The sequence below is a fragment of the Gymnoscopelus microlampas genome (assembly GCF_963454915.1).
Source record: "Gymnoscopelus microlampas genome assembly, chromosome: 5".
In the NCBI taxonomy this organism is placed as follows: domain Eukaryota; kingdom Metazoa; phylum Chordata; class Actinopteri; order Myctophiformes; family Myctophidae; genus Gymnoscopelus; species Gymnoscopelus microlampas.
The window spans coordinates 11,195,291-11,218,315 of NC_139942.1; the positions used below are offsets into that span (position 1 = coordinate 11,195,291).

The 23,025-nt window shown below is 42.2% G+C and overlaps 1 protein-coding gene across 1 annotated transcript; it reads left to right on the forward strand.

Annotated features, from left to right (window-relative positions):
- Positions 1–624: 624 nt before the first annotated feature.
- On the forward strand, positions 625–21,527 carry marchf11 (membrane-associated ring finger (C3HC4) 11; the record flags this gene model as incomplete). Its single annotated transcript, XM_084056713.1, has 5 exons — positions 625–801; positions 3,682–3,963; positions 16,073–16,228; positions 19,460–19,652; positions 21,181–21,527. The coding sequence occupies 5 exons, from the start codon at positions 625–627 to the stop codon at positions 21,525–21,527; spliced, it is 1,155 nt and encodes a 384-aa protein (XP_083912839.1).
- Between the last annotated feature and the right edge of the window lie 1,498 nt (positions 21,528–23,025).

The window sequence follows — 23,025 nt, forward strand, 5'->3', positions numbered from 1 at the left end:
CACACACACACACACACAAAACCCTCCCTCTCTCTCTCTGTCAAACAAACCTATGATGACGGGATGTGACGAGGTGGAATAGTCTCCTGTTTGGACCATAACGTCACCCCTCTCTCTCTCTCTCTCTCTCTCTCTCTCTCTCTCTCTCTCTCTCTCTCTCTCTCTCTCTCTCTCTCTCTCTCTCTCTCTCTCTCTCTCTCACACACACACACACCATCCACAGACAGACAGACTGGCACCGCTCAGAACGCCTCAGAACGGACCATCATCCTGCCTCCGGTAGGCTACTGTATTAGCCTACCCTTTATGTGTGATCGGCGTCTAAATGCGGTTCGATTCCCACCTTTCAGTGGATTACTATGACGAGGCGTCTGTCTGCGAGCGGATGGATGGGTGTCGGTATTTAGAAGGTGGAACCCCCCCCACCACACCACACCACACCACGCACACACGCACACGCGTGGAACGTACAGGCTTCAATTCACGTGCATTAAACCATCGTTTTATTGCTATTTCATTGCGTGATTGATCGCATTGAGCGTGATGTGAAGCCATCGGGGGGCGGCGGGGGGGCGGCACCCACCTCTGCCGTTTTCTCCTGATTCACACTTCTGTTTTTTATTAATGAGCGAAGAGGGAGGGGGAGGGGGAGGGGCGGCTGTGGTGGAGGAGGGGGACGCTCCGGGGGGAGAGCCACCGCTGGGGGGCGCTAGCGGTCACCCCCACCACCCCCCCACCTACACCTGTGGTGAGGAGGAGGAGAAGGAGGAGGAGGAAGGACCCCCTGCCGAGGAGGACCAGGTATGGGACCGTCTCAATTATTACATTTAAACTGCCTGATCGCAATTAGTTGAGGTAGGCTAATCACAATTATTTTCATGTATAACATGATCAGTGGTGTAAAGTAACAAATGGACTTAAAGGGATAGCTCACCCCCAAAATGACTGTTTTTCTATCGATTAGTCACCCCATGGAGACTTGAATTCATGGATATTGTTTTGTTTTTGTCACATTCCTAAGCCAATAATTTGATGACCGGCAGCGGTTCTAGTAGGAGACATAAATAGTCTCCTTTTTGAAAACTTTGTAGGTTTTGATTATTATTACAAAACATACATTAATAAGATATGCTTTGCCACAAAGACACCCATACTGTACCTGTACTGTACCTACTTCACAAACGTCAATGGCGTCCACAATCACAACACCAGAGGGGGTTAAATAACAAGGGGTTTGTTCTCCTGCTATACCACAAAAAAAGTGGAACGCCCTACCAACAGTCATAATGGAGTGTAAATCCCTACTCTCCTTCAAAACCACTCTAAAAGAGCACGTACAGCCAGGTGGCTGCAATTTGAAACTGGCCCCTGTAAAAAGTCAAAGACTACCCTCCTACAAGTTCACATAGTGATGTGACGCTTTGTGAGCTTGTAGATCTGCTATTTTTGATACTTTTACTGAAGTAAAAAAAATCACACCCAGTGTGAAGTGAGTGGTGTGGTCATCACAGTGATGGAAGCTCACTTAAAAAAAAGTTTTTTTTTTGAAGTGCAGAGTTATTTATAGGTTATTAATTTCATCACGTGTCTCTATCACAGTGCTGAATAGAGTCAGCCAATAGAGTCAGCCAATCACAGTACAGCTAGGGGTGTACTAATGTAGAGGGGTGTGCTATTATGAGCCAATCACAGTACAGCGAAGGGTGTACTAATGAGGTGTCCCAACCCCACTTATAGGAGCGGCTACACCGCTCAAAAATGAGTACTTTTCCACCACTGAAAATAATCAGCAGTGGTGGGCTGAGTACTCAATTCCACTACTCAAAGTATAGATACTCCTGGTCAAATGTTACACAGTGAAAGATGCTCTGCCATTTGTATTTCAGTAGGGTAAGTGATATTTTTTGGTGAAAACAAAATGTATTTATTTCTGGTTAAAAGGTTATAAGCACTAAGCACTGTATTATAGTAATCAATGCGCTATAGTGTGTTTGTTCAGTAACAGGGGTCTCCCCATCTCTACAGCTCTTTAATAAACAGAAAATATTTGTTTTGGTGAGTTGCACATTTTCAGCCAATCAGGAGTGAGTACCCATTTATCAGCTTATATGTTATACAGTGCCAATTTTGTGCTAATTTCTTTGTCATCACTTCCAATTTCACTTGTTCATCCTGTATGAGTTCTCTCTCCTGATTGGATGAATTTGGTATCCCGACCTGAAAATGTGTTTTCTGTTTATTATAGAGCTGGTGAGATGGTGAGACTCCTGTTACTGAACAAACACTCTATAGTTATTTTTACAACTCAAACCCGTATCCTTATTCTGGAAAATAAGAATAAGTATCTGAATAAATAAATAGCTGATCTACAAGCGACGCGTTGTGAGGTTGTTGATCAGCTACTGTATTTTCGGTGTAGATCGAAAAGGAGCGAACCAAGTACAACGCATGTTCGTTATACTAATTAACCATCACAGTGGTTAACATCACTTACACCCGTTTCAATGGTCAACTAAACTGTCATGATTGCGACGACATGATTGCGATATAGGATAGATATTGTTCCTGCATATTTTTTAAACAGCTGCTACAAGATAAGACGAACTCTTAAGGGAAATGTGCCCCCAGCATGTCACAAATGCGACGCGTTGTGAGCTTCTAGATCAGCGTTTTGGAGCGACACCGACAGCCAATCGAAAACATCAGAAGGACCCCTGGAATGCGGTCAGTCTCACTCACCCTCAGAAAGTTTTGTTTGCCTTTTAATGGAGATGAGGAGGCGATTGATTCTGAATAGCTAACGCTAGCTTTTAGGCTAGCTGGCATTACTGCAGGTATAGGCTCACCTCCTTATAATTAATAATCGGTCAGATTATCCATAATTACATCCCGTTTCATGCACTGTTAACATAACATTATCGTTCTTCAGTGTGGACGCTCACATAATTATCGTGTTATAGTTATCGTGCTCGGTGTGAATGGCGCTTTTAACTTGTCATATGCAAGCCAATTCCAGCGGTCTCGCCATTGTGGCTAAGACTTTCTCTCCCTATTTTTCGTCTCATAGCCTATTGCTTTTCACTCTTTCTTTCTTTATATGTTTTTTCCTGGTGTTAGACCGGATACTGGCAGCTTTAAAATCATTTTGAAGATGAGGGAAAAGGTCCAAGGACGATAGCCTGCCCTTCTCGAATACATGAACGCGCATCGCGGGAGCGAGTGAGCAGTGAACTGCTTGCTGCCAGGTGTGCTGATGTCCCGGGGCAGAGGCACAGCAGACCTGTGATCCAAAACGTTATGTTTTAACGGTCATTTTCCGAGACGATTTCACAGAAATCTTTACAAAACACAGTAGGCCTAATACAGGGAAATAGTGTGACATTATTAGATGTTAATGTTTTAATTTGATTTTCAAGGCATTATTTTCACTGGCCCCAACAGGCAAGTGCTTGGTGCGCAGATCAACAAGCTCACAACGCGTCGCTTTGCGACGCGTTGTGAGCTTCCCTGGACGGTTTAAAAAGTACATCCGGGACACCGGGACATCTATTGTCGATTGTCGATCCCTGCATTACATCCAGTATTTTGTCTTTATTGTATATTTTATATTATTATTATTATAACTTTTTTATGTTATTATTATATAAGTTTAGTGACAAATTGATTCTTGATTCTTGCTAGGAGGAGGAGAGCAGAGGAGGTGATGGATCCCCCTTTAACAAGCGCCACGACGGCGGCGAGGACTGCTCCATTGAAGATGGAGCGACGGCGCTGCCTAGTGGCGAAAGCGGGAAGACGCAGCGGCGGGCCTCGCATTCAAACTGCAGCAGCGAAGAGGGGGCAGCGGCGGCCCCCGGTGGTGGCAGTGTGAAGGCGCAGCAGCAGGCCACGCATTCAAACTGCAGCAGTGACAATTGCAGCCCGACACCCAGCTGCAGAATCTGCTTCCAAGGAGCTGAACAGGTAAACACAAAATCAATGATCTTCTTAAAGCCATTATTCTATCGATTTCTTTTTCCATTAATCAAATAATCAAGATAAGCTTTTTTTTCATCATTTACAGTAACATACTGTATATATATATATTCATTATATTCTCAAACTTCTTGTATGGGACCCCCATACAAGATTATGTTTAGAAAATATTTCAAATTGTGCAATTTCTTTTCACGACTTTAGGAAAATAGCCGATGTATATGGGGTTAAACTGTTTCGATGCTATATGAACACATTTAGCTGGGGACCCCCTGGAGCCCCCTCTGGGACCTCTTTTTTAGGTCCACTTTGAGAACCACTGCACTAGGGTTGCCTGCAACTATTGATTATCTTCTTAATAGCTATATAGAGACCTCCGCAGACTCCCATCAGAATTTATTTGTTTGCCAGGGACCCCCAGAAGGGAAGAGTTGTGTTGAAAAAAAAGAACTAAATCATTCAAAATGTTCTTTAAAGACGGGGTGCCTGATTTTCAGTGATCCCCCCCAAAACATAATCACCAGGTATTATGGTTATACTAGGAGGAAGATTCTTTTCAAAAAAAGTGTACATAAAGTGTTAAAATTATGTTTTTATGTGGACACGCCTCCAGTTCATTAAGTATACCTGAGGGGGAGGGTATATTTTTACTGTGTCATTTTGTATTGGCATGTTTGACCCTCAAGGTTTCAGCCTCCAGGAAGAAACTCATATAGTCAGGGAAGACATAAAACACCATAAAAATAGGGGTCCCCCTGGGGGTCTTTGGACGCCACTTTGAGAACCACTGCTCTACAATACACATACTGTACAGTGATATACAGTAGACTTCAGTACCACGGACAGTAACACATAATAGACTTCAGTACCATTGACAGTGACATAGAGTAGACATCAGTACCATGGACAGGGACATAGCTTGTACTTCAGTTCAGTACCATGGACAGGGACATAGCTTGTACTTCAGTTCAGTACCATGGACAGTCACACACAGTAGACTTCAGGAAAGAGCTTGTGACTAAATACTAACTACACTGGATCCATTGGATCTATTAGAACACAGGTTATTTTTTTCCATTTCCCTGAAAAGTATCATTTTTTGACACACAAGGTTTCCACCCGACAGCTATGATGTCAAACAAGAATGATTGCCAATTCAGGCGGATCTGCGTTAATCTAACGTTTGGAGCCGGTGGAGGTTCACCCCATGAATTCAGAATGAATCCTCCACCGCTATAAACCACGTGTGTTACAATTACATCACCTCACTGCTGGGCAGCGGCCAACAGGAAGGCGGCAGCCAAATGAAACCTGACTACCACCTGTTATGCTAGCAAAAAGGACCTTGCAGTACTTCCTGTTAATGACGAGGGGAAACAAAAACTTTCTTTTTTTTGGGTAATGTACCATATCGTCTCCGTCGGGTGTAAACCTCATAGGTCCAAAACTGTTACAGTAGCAAATCTACAAGCTCAAACGTTAATGTACGAAAAACAAAACAATAAACAATAAAATATGGAGATCAGAGGTTTCTGCACTCAAGTAGAATTTTGAATGCTGGCCTTTTGGTTTGCAACAGAATATTCCTACATTTTGGCATTGATACTTTTACTTAAGTAAATGAATAAGTGTACTTCTTCCACCGCTGCCTGCAGCTACTGTAGATGGACGGATGTGGACTCATCATAAGTGCTGAAATATGACACCACAGCATGACAATGCACTTCTTCACTGAGAGACCATTGATACTGACACACAATGGTGGACAGTAGCAAAGTACATTTACTTGAGTACTGTACTTAAAGACGGGGTGCCGTGATTTTCAGTAATTCCCCCCCCCCTTCAAACATAATCATCAGGTATTATGGTTATACTAGGAGGAAGATTTTTTTCAAAAAAGTGTACATAAATTGTTAAAATTATGTTTTTATGTGGACACGCCTCCAGTTCATTAAGTATACCTGGTTCTCACCTTAGCACCTCCTCCACCACCTTAGCACCACCCACCTGTCCTAGTCCCTCCTCCTCTTCATGCCCACACCTGTTGTGTTATGATAATGAGGGGGAGGGTACAATTTTACTATGTCACTAAAGAGCTGTTTTTCTATTGGCACGTTAGACCCTCAAGGTTTCAGCCTCCAGGTAGAAAATAGTCAGAGAAGACATACAACACCATAAACACAACACCAGGGGGCTTAACACATTCCATGCCAGAGGTTAATCTCATAATGTACTCACCAGTGCCAACGTTTTATTGTTGTTTTTTTGTTTTTTTCACATCGCCATAGACCTTGTTAAAATCCTTAAGATTGAGCTCTAAACTGTTTGTTTTGTTCGCGGACATCTCCCTGTGTCGCCCAGTGAAGACCACGTGTCAAACGGTGCGTCCATGTTGTAGTTAGAACGGCTTATGTTAAACAGTGATCAGCGAGGAGAAAAACTACAAAGAGAAAATGGAGTTTCAGTTTCGTCATTAGAACGGAGGCAGACGGGGTCGGCAAAACCGGATCCCAAATAATTCTGTTTCCGGTGGTGTTACAATGAAATGTGCAGTATCGAAAATTGAAAAGTGCAATGTGAACTTTTTTTCGAAAAAAAAGGAAAAAGCACCAGTTGGCGTAGATCTACGCAACTGGCCCGTGGCGGCTTTAAATAGGTTTGCGTAGATCTACGCGACTGGCACTCAATATGTTAATGAAGTTCTATCAACCTCATAGACACATGAAAAACAGAAAAAGTGCAAAACCATGGCACCACCTCTTTAAGTAAAAAATGTTTGAGTATCTGTGCTTTACATGAGTATTTGTATTTTTGGACGCTAATGACTTTCACTGCACTACATTTCAAAGATAAATATTGTTCTTCTGATCCCACTACATAATAACCTGACTCAGCGAGATGGGGGCGATATTGAGTTTCACAATACACCCTGCATCTGGGATCGCTCAGGGAGTAGAGCTGCCCGGTCGCTGCGTGTACGAACCAATCAGCGGCTGCTAGGGGCGGGATCATCCAATCACCTGCCAAGTAGCTTGAAAAAATGCAACGCCGTCTTGCATCGATTCTGCTACCGGAGTCTCAGATGGAAGTAGGCTGTGAAACAAAATGTGTGTCGCAAGCTTCTTCCATTTGGCGGAGTCAGGTTAACTACACAAGGGGAAAGGAGCATTATGAATGAACCACTTAAGCCCTATTTCAAATAGTGAAACAATATGGTAGTAGTAGCCTAATATAAATAGTAGTTCTATCAGCTCACAAAACATTGTAATTGTGAGCTTTTAGGTCCGCTATTTTCTAATAACCAAAATATTAAACAGGGCTTAAAGCTTTTTTTATTCTATTTTAATGAATAAAATGTAAGTATGTCCAATCTGTATGTGATATATGTATGTTAATAACAATATAACTTATACAATTGGGGTGGTTGTAGTTAGTCTTCCTGCTCTTCTATTGAGACATTTAGATTGTGGCAAATGTCATGTCTCACCTTGACACAGGATCTGACACGAAATTTTGACCTGATGGTCAAGATTAAATGTATCCCCTGAGCAAGCAGGCAGGCTCTATTAGCCCAATGGTAAACATTTCAGCACTTGCGCAGGAATGATCTGCCTCTGAGATGTAGTGGGGTATTAGTATAAAGTATATCTCTGCTGTCCAGACACAACCTGCTAACTCCAAAACGCTTATTGTTCAGGAAATGAAAAAACAACATTTAAAAATTTTCAGGAAATTAAGAAAACCTTATATTTTTTAAAACAAAGCAATACTGCCTCATCAAAGTTGGTATAGTGACTTTATATATTGTCAGATACTTGCAAATTTCATTATTTCATTATATCATCACCACTTTACCCAAATCCAGCCCAAGTGGAGTTTCAGACGAGCAGAAATCCAGCTGAGATGGAGTTTGGAGTCCGAACAACAATAGCTCCACTCGCTGCTGAAGGAGAGGTTTCAAAAGGGTATAAATTCCCAAAAGCTAACAATGGACCTCCAAGCTCACAATGCATCACAACGTGTGAATTAATGCCCTGATGCTTCATGACACTTATTATATAGGCCTACAATAATAAACTGGACTTTAAATATTACAATAACTTCTGCAAAGAGGGGTTGGAGTGGAGAGTTTGAGTAGAACTAGCGCGACAGAAATGCTATGAACTCCTTTCTTCTTGTCACATTGCTCTCCTCATTATTAAACACCTCATAGATTTTAGAAGTATAATTACTTGTTTTCATAACATTAGCGTCAGTGCTAAGTTTGATAAACAGGTACACTGCATAGTTTTAACAGACTACGGGGAGTTTGTTTACGTGGTCCTCCTCCTCGCTCACTGCGCAGCGTGCTCTGCTCATGCTGTGAAAAGGCAGCACTGGAGAGGAGAGGAGGGAGTTGCGTGGTGTTGACGAACAGTTGGAGGATCCAATGGAGTTGGGAGTTTTTGTCAGAGGCGCTTTTTAATACTTTTCATTGGTTCAAGTGTTTTTTTTTTACGTACTGTAAAGGGTGTTCATTAGCGTTGATTTATGAAAAAAAAGAATAGCTGAAAATGGAGCTGGTTGGACGATGTATATACATATATATTTTTTCCCCTGTTATTGTGGGGAAAGCTATTTTCCTGCGAAAGCTTTCCCCACATTATGGATGCTGGGGTTCAAGTGGTTAAGTATGGTACTTGAGTAAATGTACTTGGTTCCATTTCCAACCACTGCGTCCGTTCATAGTGACGCACGTACGCACAGAGCGAGTCGGAGGAGTGAATGGATAAGTGGACATCCTGTCTGCTGGAACCTATTAGCAGAGATAATGTAATAGCTGTGTGCCTTCCGGGGCCAGACACAGAGATTTGATTTCCACGCAGCGAGGGCCCCCCCAGGGCTGGGGGGGGGGTGGCCCAAACAGTGCAGTGACGTCACTATGGTTTATTAAAGGCGTAGTAGGTAACTTTGTAAATGTGTTTACATAACAATACAATAAATACATTTCCCTCTATGCCAGCCTTTATTAGCTACTAGAGGTTGTTGATAGATTGATTACTTTATTAACAAGATTGTTAACAGTACAAGTACAGGGTAGTAGAGTCAAAAGTTATGCTAAAAGGATACCACAAAACCCCCCAGGGCTTGTCTCCATTGTGGTTCATTGTACTCATTGTACTCGTGAAGCATAGAAATGGGTTCCCCAAATTGGGTCCCGACCCACTGTTTGGGAAACATTGCTTTAGAGGCCCCTCAATGTGTGATTCAAATTTGGAGCAGATCAGATGCTGCATAACTCATTTGTGGCTTTTCACTTTTCTTTTCTTTTTCTTTTCTTTTCTTTTCTTTTCTTTTCTTTTCTTTTCTTTTCTTTTCTTTTCTTTTCTTTGCAAAACAAACCTACCTGTAGCAGTTAGGGGATGCTGATAACGATGATGTTTTGATTGATGTACATGGCACTTGCATAAACAAATTGACATACTCGAGTAAAGTAAAAGTATCTCAAAACTATGCTCAAGTACAGTACTTGAGTAAATGTACTTAGTTACTTTGCACCACTGGTTAGCATAGAGAGTTATCCGGGTTAGGGTTTGTTTTGAGACATCCTGCTGTCCAGCAGTTACAGCTACAGGCGTCAGATGTGGTTGTCGGTTCAACTCCCTCATCCACTTGGGAAATTCTGGGTCTCTGTTTTTTAAGTGGGTTTTGATTTGTACCTCATCAACTGCCACTGATGTGTTCTTGAGCAAGGCACTCTAATTTGATTGATTTATGTTTTTTATTGACAAAACATGAACATAATTGTTCACACAAGAATAAAACATAAAAAGCTTGAGAGCTCATTTCCATTCCAGTTCAGTGCCTTGCTCAAGGACACTTCGACACTAAGCCAGGAGGGGAATCAAACAGGGAACCTTCTTCTCGGAAAGTGGCCGCTCTACCTCCTGAGTCACTTCCACCCCGGAATGAAAGGATGTTTTTAAAAGAAGCAGATTTTTATTTATTTTTTGCACATGGCTTAAAAAACGCTCTGGGTTTTTTTCAGGGGTAGAATTAAAGTTGTCCTTGATGCAGGGTTTTATCAATCACTGCAGAGCGGATCGACCGGGTCTAATTCATCTTAAGCTGCAGCGGGCTCAGCTGCGCTCTACCCACAAGGTTAGAATGACACCGTGACAAACGACCTGCCCACCAACTGACCTTAACCCATTAAGACCGGGAACGCATCTGTGTCATTTTTTTTTACATTTCTTTGGCTATTCAAAAATAGCAGATATACAAGCTCATAGCGCAGCACCGAGTGCCGCGCTATGAGATTGTAGATCTGCTATTTTTGAAACATTTAGAAAATTCGTACCAATCTTTAGTTTGAATTTATATATATTTTTTAAAGCATTTGTTACTGAAATCTTTGCTTATGGGGGATTCTACAAATGTCTTCTAAACCCTAACAGGTTTCTGAACAACAGTGCCATGTTTCTATATCAGTGGTTCTCAAACTTTTTGAGGACCACCCAAAATGATATGTTGTCCGCTGACCCCCATCTCAAAACATTTTGTTCCAGGGACCCCCAGGAGCAAAGATTTGAGTTACAAATGTTCGCTTTAAAAAATATATATATATTCAAAGAATTTGCAAACATGTTCACGATTTTTTGAATAGCCAAAGAAATCTAAAATGACACAGATGCGTTCCCGGATTGAATGTGTTAATACACTATTGATATGCCACTCACCCACCAGAGTACACGTCCATACAGCTCTAATGGCCTGTGGTGGAAGAAAGTACTCAAGTATTTTTGACTCAAACCACTTAAACCCCTGCGTCCGTATTGTGGGGAAAGCTTTCGCGGAAAATAGATCGACAAGCTCACAGCTTGTGTGAGCTTTCCCCACAATAACAGAAAATTCACTAATATAGAGCCCTGAGGGACCCCCGGGCAGCCATATAGGGTTTAAGTGGTGAAGTAAAAGTGTAATGTAAAAGGCCTGTGTTCAAAATGTTACTTGAGTAAAAGCACTCTGTCGGTGTCAATATACTTAAAGTGACAGTACTCATTAAGCGGAATGTGCAGTTCAGTAGTGGAGTAAAAAGTCCAATATCCGCCTCTGAGATGTAGTGGAGTAGAAGTATAAAGTATCGAAAAATGGAAAGAACAGTAAAAGTACCTCACAATTGTACTCTACTATACAGTATTTGAGTAAATGTGCTTAGATACTTTCCACCACTGCTAATGGCTGCCCAGAGGAATGCCTGTCTAAAAATAAGATACAGCTCATAACAAATGGGCATGGCTGCGTGATTGATTGCTGTGTGTGTGTGTGTGTGTGTGTGTGTGTGTGTGTGTGTGTGTGTGTGTGTGTGTGTGTGTGTGTGTGTGTGTGTGTGTGTGTGTGTGTGTGTGTGTGTGTGTGTGTGTGTGTGCGCGTGTGATTGATCGCATGCGTTCCAATACAGCATCTCACAATTAATATCCTTAAGTGTTCCTGCTTGGAGAAATGGCTATTGACAAATGTGTACTGGGTAATAATGCCCCCCTCGTGTGTGTGTGTGTGTGTGTGTGTGTGTGTGTGTGTGTGTGTGTGTGTGTGTGTGTGTGTGTGTGTGTGTGTGTGTGTGTGTGTGTGTGTGTGCGCGCGCGTGCGTGCGTGTGTTTGCGCGCACGCACCTAGGTCACACGTCTTCATTAGTTCTCAAAGTGGGTTTGCTAGTTTAGTTTAGTCTCAACTTTTTTGAAACCCTTAACCTTTGAATGTACTACCTACCTGTGCTGTTAATTAGCATGTTAAAGGTAGGGTAAGTGATATTTTTTGGTTAAAACAAAAAATATTTTGTTAAAAGGTTAAAATACTATATTCTGATAGTAATCATTGCTATAGAGTGTTTTTTCAGTAACAGATGTCTCCCTGTCTCTCCAGCTCTTTAATAAACAGAAAATACATTTTTCGGTAGGTGTCAAAATCTCAGCCAATCAGGAGAAAGTACCCATTTTTAAGCTTAATTTGTATAGTGTTCCAGTTCCAATTTTGTCTGCTCATTTCTTAGTGTCATCACTTCCAATTTCACTTGTTTAATCTGTATCCTGATTGAGTTCTCTTTCCTGGTTGGATACAATTGGAAATGAAACTGAAACTGAAACGAAAATGCATTTTCTGTTTAATAAAGAGGTGGAGAGACAAGGCGACTCCTAATACTGAACAAACACTCTATAGCAATGAGTACTATCAGAATATAGAGCTATTTAACACTTATTTTAACCAAAGCAAATCACTTACCCTACCTTTAATAAAGTATTCAATCAATCAAAAAAAGACTCAGTTTTAGTTGAGTTTTTATTAGTTTTAGATTTTATTCATTGTAATATGGGGTATTTCTCAGGGGTAAGATTCCAAAAGCTCAGACATTAAAAAAAAAAAATCTAGGCCTGGGTCGCAGCGTTATTTTTCCCATTGAAAATACCACAGGGTCTCAATAGCATCGTGCCATATAAGAACAGTATTCCAAATATAAACAACAGTTTACTCACATGGATATGATTGCGTCAACTGACGGTGAATTTATCCAAAGAGTAAGAAAACAAATCCATGTTCTCCAAACACAGACGTTATCAAATGTAACTCATCAACGACGGGCTGATTGCTTTAATTTTGTAGCACAGTTCTTACGCCGCAATTCTAGACGACCCTATGGTATTTTCCATAGGAAAAAATACTAACGTGACCCAGGGGATAACGGAGTGACGTCAGGAGTCGGGACTTCGATACTCTATAAGCAGCGGTGGAAAAAGTACTGAAATGTTTTACTTCAGTAAAAGTATCAATACTGCAATATTGAAATACTCTGTTACAAGTAAAAGCCCCAAATTCTGAATTCACTTAAAAAAAGTAAAAGTACAAAAGTATTGCTATCAACCTTTACTTTAATTAAAGTACCAAAAGTAGAAAGTACTCATTATGCAGAATGTCCCATTTCACAAGTTTTCAAATTTATTAAAAAAATGTAAAATAGCCGTTCTACAAGCTCACAATGCGTCGCATCGCAACGCATTGTGAGCTTGTAGATCGGCTATTTCCAAATTGCCGAAATGTATATAGGGCTGTAGTGGGTAATACGTGTTTTGTAATAATTATCAAAATCTACAAAGTAACTAGTAACTAAAAGTTTTCAAATAATTATAGTGTAATAGAGGAAAAGTACAATATTTGCCTCTGAGATGTAGTGGAGTAGAAGTACTGAATGTTTTTCCTGTAAAGTAAAAAATACCTCAAAATGTCACTGTACTTGATTACATTTAATCAAGTACAGTGCTTGATTAAATGTACTTAGTTACTGTACTTTACACCACTGTCTATAAGGGGCCTATTACATGAAGGTTGGAAATGTGTGAAGTGGTCCTGTAGCTATAATAACCTTGATGGTGAATCCACTGAGGATGTTACTGTGTGGGATTAATGTCTTGTGTTCCATACAGAGTCTCATCATTAACCCATTCAAACCGGGAAAGCAATCTGTGTAACCACTTTAACCATTATTTCATACTTTGGCTATTCAAAAATAGCAGATATACAAGCTAAACTGCAACGTTTTGAAAAATCTCGAAAATGTGTGCAAATATTTGAAAATATGTCTATTTTTAAAGCGAACATTTTAACTCAAATCTTTGCTTCTGGGGGGTCCCTGGAACAACATATTTTGAGATGGGGATCGGCGGCCAAATACATATCATTTTGGGGGTCCTAGACATAAAAAAGTTTGAGAACCACTGATATAGTATATAAGTTTTTCGGATTTAGAAGACGTTTGTAGAATGGGGGTCCTCATGTCTTAATGGGTTAATATGGCTGTGTTCTGATAAATGGTGATTGAGCAAAGGCATGCTGGAATGGGGTCAGTTGTCAAGATGAGGCGTGTTTGATTTATGACCCAGTAGAGAACCGGGGAGAGTAAACGAAGCGGAGATCCCCCTGGTGGCCGACTCCGGTACTTTAACAGTAACCACAGCTGAGGCCCATTACATGAACCGGTGATATATATATTTTTTCTTAGGTAAAAGTATCAATACCGTACTGTAGAAATACTCTGTTACAATTAAAAGTCTGGTATTTCATTTCATTTTATTTTGTTTCGCACATGGTAGTGTATCACAGTACAAACCAATTCCTATCAGAGGATAATAATTCATTTAATCTAATATAATATACCCATGGGCGAAAAGTAGCAGGAAGAAGAATACATTCTTCAAATTCTATCCTATTCGTCGTCTCCATATTGTCTAATTATTTTGATATTTTATTTTCATTACATTTAAAATACAAATATTATACTTTTGACTAATTTGTGTCAATTTGACACATTTCTAGGATGGGAAAAGGTACATTATGAATTAACCTGAGCAACTTTCACTTAAAGCAGCACTATGTAACTTTCCTGTTCTAGGATTTAAACCCTTGTGTCCTGCGCAAGTGCTGAAATATTTACCACTTATAATAGATGCCTGCTTGTTTAGGGGAGAAATGGAATGTTGATCTTCAGGTCAAAATGACGGACAGCAACATCAATGTCATTATAGACAGACGGCAGCCTACAATAACAGCAGTGTTCCACTGCCGTTTGAATGACTTCCTACAGTGGACGACTCTAACAGAAAAATAAACTTAGATTGATTTCATAGAACAGCCTAAAGCGATCCTTCCTCCCATAATGTACAGCTTTTGTTTTGATCTCATATAGATCCCGTGGCAACCTAGCCTGGTTCCAAACCATAGACCCCGCCCACTCTCTGAGTGGACTGCCTCTTGGTCGGGTGTTGAAATGTGAACATAGGATATCATATCTTCGGGGTGCACCCCCCCACTCCTAAACCCCTCCCCTTCGAAACTTTTTTTTCTTTTTCGGAGTACCGTCCAATGAGAGTCGGAGGTGGGGGTGGGTCTAACGACAAGTCAATCAGCGAATATCTGCTAAAACAAGCTGTGCCATGACGTCAGATGTATAGGCGGATCCATGGATCTCTTGGGATCGGTTTAGGGAAATTCGAATCCCCTCCCCCTTGTAATCGCCGACACTGCAGCCAATTTCAGACTGAAGCTCCACACAGCTTCAGGCTGATAATCAGGCTAATGGCAACTAGCAACAGTGGATAATGACAGGCCTGTACATAATGTTGGATGCATTTATCCAACACAATTAAGTGTTCTGACTTTGCAGTTCACAGTGCAGCTCAGCCTGGTACGCAGCGGACCTCGGCACATCAAAGGCAGAGGCACAGCTGAAAAGCGCTTGTTAAAGACGGGGTGCCGTGATTTTCAGTGATCCCCCCCCCCCAAAAACATAATCATCAGGTATTATGGTTATACTAGGAGGAAGATTTGTTTTCAAAAAAGTGTACATAAATTGTTAAAATTATGTTTTTATGTGGACACGCCTGCAGTTCATTAAGTATACCTGGTTCTCACCTTAGCACCTCCTCCACCACCTTAGCACCACCCATCTGTCCTAGTCCCTCATGCCCACACCTGTTGTGTTATGATAATGAGGGGGAGGGTATGTTTTTACTATGTCACTAAAGCGCTGTTTCTCTATTGGCACGTTTGACCCGCAAGGTTTCAGCCTCCAGTTAGAAACTCAAAATAGTCAGAGAAGACATAAAACACCATACAAACACCACCAGGGGGCTTAATGAAGTTCTATCAACCTTATAGACACATGAAAAACAGAAAAAGTGCAAAACCATGTCACCACCTCTTTAATTAATAGCTGCCGATGCCTGGTTACATAGAAAACCAAAATTAGTATAACATACTGTAGCACAGTTGGAAAACGAAAGAATCACTCCTGTCCTACATGCACACGGAGCAAAAATAATGAATGATTAAGTCAAATAAAAACGTGACTTTCCGCTTTTTGGTTAACCCATTAAGACCTGGAACGCATCTGTGTCACTTTAGATTTCTTTGGCTATTCAAAAATAGCAGATCTACAAGCTCATAGCACGGCACCGAGTGCCGCGCTATGAGCTTGTAGATCTGCTATTTTTGAAAAATCGTAAAAAATACTTTGTAGATTTTTACTATGTAGATCTTTTCTTTACTCTGTCGTTTATTTCTCCTTTAGGGGGAGCTGTTGAACCCGTGTCGCTGCGACGGCTCGGTGCGCTACACCCATCAGACGTGTCTGTTGAAGTGGATCAGCGAACGAGGCTGTTGGACCTGCGAGCTGTGCTGCTATCGCTTCCATGTTCTACCGATTAACATGAAAACACCTTGGCAGGTGAGTAACTAGGTACATTTACTCAAGTACTGTAAGGGACTTTTACTTTACTTGAGTATTTCCTTTTTTTTGTATACTTCATACTTCAACTCCACCGCTACCCCACTGCTTCTACTCCATAGGCAAATATTGTACTTTTTACTCCTCTATAATTATTTGAAAACGTTAGTTACAAGTTACTTTAACGATTTAAAGGACAACTTAGTTTTTTTACAACCAAGGTTTACAGTATGTTTTAGCTTGTAATTAAAGTAAATAAAAGAGAGTGTTCATTTTTGCAACCGCCCCTATATGTGAGGTTTGGACATCGACATTCGCTGAACTGTGATTGGCCACCATTGTACCCCCCCCACCCATTGCACCCCCCCCGACCCTGCGCTGTGATTGGCCACCATTGTACCCCCCTAACCCTGCACCGTGATTGGCCACCATGACTCTATTCAGGACTGTGATTGGCTAGAAACACATGACACATGTGCATAGCCCTATAAATAGGACTATGCACTTAAAAAAAACACATTTATGTTTTTTTTTAAGTGAATCACTTCCATCACTGTGATGACCACTGTGACCACACCGCCCACTTCACACTGGGTGTGATTTTTTTAGCGGCGCTAGCCGCTCTATACCTTTAGGTATAGAGCGGATTCTGCTCTATACCTGACTTTGTTCGTGTTCACCGTCATATAGGCTAAATATGTCTTTTTTTACACAATAAAAAAATGTCCTTTAAAGCGCGGTCCATACTCCTTCTGACATCCAAACCTCAGATGGGCGGGGCAAAAAGGAGTGGGCCTCTTACTGACAGACCCCTGCGGAACACCGGTCGCTTGGGCTCTAAGTCATACACTTACCCTACCTTTAACATGAATCCAACCTGTGTTTATAGTGTGTTTCCAAACAAACAAAGAAGAAAAGAATACATTTCATTCACACAGCACTGATTATAGTGCTGCCAAACTATCAAAGCTGCAGCATAACTTGCGAAAGCCTTCCACACAACAATAAGGATGCTGGGGTTTAAGTGGTTAACAGTTTAGCTGTACAGCGGCAGTTTTACCCTCCATGACAGCTATGGTGGAAGAAGCAATTACGCTGTCTCGCTGTGCCTCACTCGCTCCCGTAAAGTCACCTGCCTGCTTCTGTGTTTGTCTGGGAAGACGAAAGGCTTTGGGATCAAACCCTGAGAAAAAGAGGACCGACGACCCGACGGTCATGTATATCTATGGAGGAATCCCATCCCCATCCCATCTGTCTAGACACAATAATGACAGCTACAAGTTGGACAGCACCACAATGGTCTGGTCTTTAATTAACACTAGGTGCCCTCGACCACTTGCCACATGTCACTCTGCCACCATCATCGGGACAAAGATGTTCGTATTTGGGGGCTGGGCGTACCACATGAACTACTGCAACACCATCAGAGTGTTTGACACAGAGACCAACTGTTGGCTGAGCACGCCTCCTGCACAACTTTTTCCAGAACAACGCAGGGCTCATTCAGCCTTTTACCTACAACGGAGAGCTGTACATATTTGGTGGCTGCATCTCTAACCAGACCTTCAATGATGTGTGGAAGTTCAATCCAGAGACCCTCTCCTGGAGGAAGGTCGAGATCAAGGGGAAAGGCCCGTCTCAGATGTCCTGGATGTGCTGTTGCATGGTGGGAACTCGGGTCATCCTCTTTGGCGGACACAACGCACCCGATGACCTGTACATCTTAGACCTAAGTCCTAGTTTGAAGACATTATGCAAGATATCAGTTATTCAGTACGGTCTTGAGCAGTCGGAACTCCCACACAACATCAGGTGGGAAAGAGCGAGAAAGAGAGGAGCATGACAGCAGTGTAGACCATTAGGTCTTCAACATGGAGTCTGGGCCTCAGAGGTACTACAAGGGGGCGGGCACATTTTTTTTGTGTGGCAATAAAGTCTTTGTTTTTTTTCTACCAAAAATGAAAATAATCTGAAAATCTAATGGATGTAGCGGAGGCTGCAAGGTGGGAGAAGCTCTCAGAGAACTAATGCACCCTTAACTTTTTTTTTTACAGTGGTGGAAAGTAATGAATTGAGTAACATTTTGAGGTACTTTTATTTTTATTTCCTTCTCTTTTTTTTTATATTTTATACTTCAACTCCAGTACATCTCAGAGGCAAATTGTTCTTTTAACTCCAGTGGTTAAAAGCATAGTATGCAACTTCGTCCTGTATTTACATAACAAAAAAAAAAGTTTGTACTAATCATTTCCCTGCAGTATATATACCTGCAGTTATCAACCAGTAGTGTGGTGGTTTTTACCTGCAGAAACACACTGTCCTCTCACTGTATTTTGGTGTTTTTCACTCTTTGTTTTAGTAGACGGGACGTTTTTCGGCTACCAAAACAAACGGTGAAAACCCCCAAATACAGCAAGAGGGCAGTGTCTTTCTGCAGGTAAACACCACCACACTAGTGGCTGAAAACTGCTGGTATACAGGGTAATGATGGGTAACTAGAAAAAAGTACTCCTCTGAGCACAGGTCTCCGCCAGGTCAGGTACAGTGGAATGAACAATCTTCTGCCGTAATCTGAAGACTCACCTCTTCAGACTCCACCTCAGCTCGTAGCACTTGCCCTAGCCTTGACGCAAAGGCTAAAATGTAACTTAGATAGCATGTTATGTAGACAGACGCCAGGTCATTGTTGACCTCCTATGGCATCCTATAGTGTGTATAGTTTCAAGGTAGGCTGATGATAGGTTCTTGGTTACGTATGTATTAGTTATTATTAGCTTATTGGTTTACTTATGTATTACTTTATTATTGGATTACTATTTTTTATGCATTTGATGTATTAAATACTATTATGTGTATTATGATGTATTATCTTGTGTCCTTGCTTACTGTAAGTCACTCTGGATTAAGAGCGTCTGCTAAATGCCTAAACTGTAAACTGTACAGTAAAAGCTCACAATGTGTCGCGTTGTAGATAGGCTATTTTTGATGAGTGTTTGCCTATGTTACCCAATTTTGATATCATGGCCAAAATCGGGATGTTAGGGTTTAAAATCTGGGAACCCAACGTAATTTTTTTTTTTTTAAACAGCGCTCTCTGCTGTTCTTTTCCTTTGAATTTGGGCTCGGAATCTGTTCTTGAGAGATTAGGGTTTAAATGGTTAAAAGATGTCTCAAACAACCATCAGAGAACTTTGATGGTTCTGGTTAATATGGCGTTGTTCTCCATAACAGTGGCAGGCCATCAACATGACGCTGGTGGAGAAGGTCCAGATCGTGGCGGTGGTCCTGGGCTCGGTGTTCCTGGTGTCCAGCATCTCCTGGCTGCTGTGGTCGGCTCTCTCTCCGCAGGCCGTGTGGCAGCGGCGGGACGTGCTCTTCCAGATCTGCTACGCCATGTACGGCTTCATGGACCTGGTCTGCGTCGGTCCGTATACACACCTACTTTCTTTATTAGCCCCCTGCCTTATATATTATATATTATATAAAGTAACTAAAAGTACATGTACTCAAGTACTGTACTTAAGTACAATGTTGACATATTTTTGAGCGGTGCAACCTCTCCTATAAGAGGGTTTAGGACCCATCCGTGGTGAAAGTTTTTCTTTCCGTCGTGAAAATTTGTCTTTCGCTGTGACGCCATGCTGTGGAAAACACGCCCATAGGCTAAGCTCTGCAGGACGTGCTGTGATTGGCTAGCGAGACACATGATGAAATTAACTTCAAACTTCGCAGACGCGTTGTGATTGGCTAGCGAGACGCATGATGAAATTAATAATAATGTAAAAAAAAATGTAAGCACGTCACTTCGCAGGACGTGCTGTGATTGGCTACCGAGATGCATGATGAAATTAATAACTCATAAATATCACCGCTCACTTCACACTGGGTGTGATTTTTGGGGCGGTGTAACCGCCCCCTATAAGTGAGGTTTGGACCCTTCCACAGTCAATGCAAATCGATACTTTTTTCATATCAGCCAATCACATTACAGCTAGTGTCATCACCACTAACTGTAATGTGATTGGCTGACTTTGCAAATTCAGGACTGTGATTGGCTAGCGAAACACATGACACATGTGCAGCCCTATGAATAGCAGTATGGACTTTAAAAAAAGTCTTTTATCCTTTTTTTAAAGTGAGTCATGTTGTGATGACCACACACCGCCCACTTCACACTGGGTGTGATTTTTACTTTACTTGAGTGTTTCCAGTTTTCAGTACTTACTTCTACTCCACCACATCTCAGAGGCAAATATAGTACTTTTACTCCACTACAATTATTTGACAACTTTAGTTACTAGTTACTTTTCAGATATAAATTATGATATTATGAAACATACATTAACCACTTTATCCCTATTTTATACATAGGCTATTTGAAAATAGCCGATCTACAAGCTCACAATGTGTCGCGATGCAACGCGATGTGAGCTTGTAGATCTGCTATTTTCAAACACGTTAGTACTTTTACTTTTGGTACTTAAAGTATATTTTGATGCCAATACTCTTGTACTTTTGCTCAAGTAACATTTTGAACACAGGACCTTTACTTGTAACAGAGTATTTCTACATTGCAGTATTGATACTTTTGTCGTCCACTGTAAAGTCCTAATTAATTCAACTCTGAGAGTGTATAAATGGAACCTGGCAGTTACAGACCTGTAAAGGTCCATTTGGTTCCTAACTATCATTCATTTAGCTGTTGTGTATTACACTGTAAAAATCCTCAGTGTTAATTTAAAGGGTTATAACAAGATAAGTGTGTATGTCATAATAACAAACATACCTTATATCAATCGGATTTTCACCTTATAATGTGATTGATTTGTCTTTTCTTTTATAAGCAATATGCTTTTATATATATATATATATACTCACATATCACTCACATATGTCTTGGTTTCCGGCATAAACAACATAAACAACATACTGTCTTTTCCTGGTTGTAATAGGCCTCATCGTCCACGAGGGGGCGGCGGTGCACAACGTCTTCATGCGCTGGCGGGCCGTCAACCTCCACTGGGACGTCCAGAGCTACGACAAGGCCGCCGACATGGAGGAGACGGCCACCGACGAGCGGCACCGGACCCTCGTGCCCCCCCGGACGCTTTGGCTCCCCCTGGTCACCCTGGGGCCCGACGGCAGGCCCTCGCACCCCCCCACACAGCTCAGTGGTGGCCCCCACGTGCCCTGGACGTCGTGGCTCTGTTTCCCCTGTCCCTCCCTGGTCCCCGCCGGGGACGGCCTGGTCCCGGACAGCGCTTCGGGGGAAGTGGTGATCCGCGTCACCTCCGTGTGACGGATTCTGCTGCCGGGCACGGATTAAGAGTTGCGGATAATTGGCCCCTGGGGGCCAATTGTCTTTCAAGCCCCCCCCCCCCCCCCCCCCTACGCTATCCAGAATGGTTAGTTGGGTGGGCACGCAAACACAATAACTTACGGCCATATAGGAGGGGCCTTGTAGGTTGAGGGGCCACATGTTTGAATGTTAACCTATAGACATTTTAGTAAGTTGTCGATGGGCCTTGTGGCCCAGGGCCCCTGGTAGTAAAAGGCCACTGGCCCCATTGGCCCACTCCGTAATGCTGCTCTGGGATCAGTTGTCACCAGGCAGTTCTGACGCAGAAGGCTCTGCCTGGTTGCAACTCATTACAGTTACTGGGGAAATGAATAACATTTCAGTAAAACATTACTTGGTAACTAGTTGCTGCCTAAACACTGCACACTGTCTTGAAAGGGGAAGCGGGCAGTGCACTGCTTCCATTGTCTCCTGGATGTATAAAGGAGAAGAAGCCAACCGTAACGGATGGAATCATGAACACTTCACCTCCCTGCCGACGAGGCTCGGGTTCTACAGGATGCAATGTGTGATGTGAAGGTGACGTAAACGGAGAGAAGACAGAGCTCTTCCACCTCACTGTTTACTTCCTAGAGGCTCTATGCACAGCAGCCATTATGGGAAAGAAATTGGGCCTCTTCCTGTCTTACTTCCTTCACAGGTCTTTCCAATTATACTAACTAGTCCATACCGCGTCTCCCCCCCCCCACACACACACACACACCGCACACGTTCCGTCGTGTCGTGAATCCCCCCCCCCCCCCCACACACACACACACACACACACAACCGTAATTAATGTTTTCTTAGTGTACACGGCGCGTAAATGAAAGTTCTTTAAGTTGAAGGACGGTGTCTGTGTGTGTGTGTGTGCTTGTGCCAGACGGCAACACTGTAACAGAGTGGGTGTGTGGATTCGACGCATGCGCAGTTTGATCATTCGTCCCGTAGCTCGTGGGGCCATCCCACAGCTGGGCAGCCGTAACCATTCTTTTAAAAACGTTAATAAACAGCTGACAGTTGGGGAAAGCGAAAAACGGGCTTCGCTGCTCCGTGCACATGGTAATGGTCAATGGCTGTGTGCAAATTCAGATCAATTACTCCAGCCACTGAGGAGAACCGGGCAGAAGAGATTTTGGCCTCACCACGATTTTGGTCTCACCACGATTTTGGGCTCACCACCCTCACAGAGCTTTGTAGAATTATAGGAGGATTAAGGCGCTCTTCCATTTAGTGTTGCACAGTGGTTCTCAAACTTCTTTTAATTTCAAGGAGTCCATTAACTCTGAGAGTGTACAAATGGAACCAAATGGACCCGTAAGACTAGAGTTACTCACCCTAGGGTCCATTTGGAACCCCCTCAATCAAGGAACCATGAGGGTACCTGGACCACACTTTGAGACCCACTGGGGTAGCAATAGTGTTTCCAGTGAGCCAACGTTCACAATATCAGCACCTT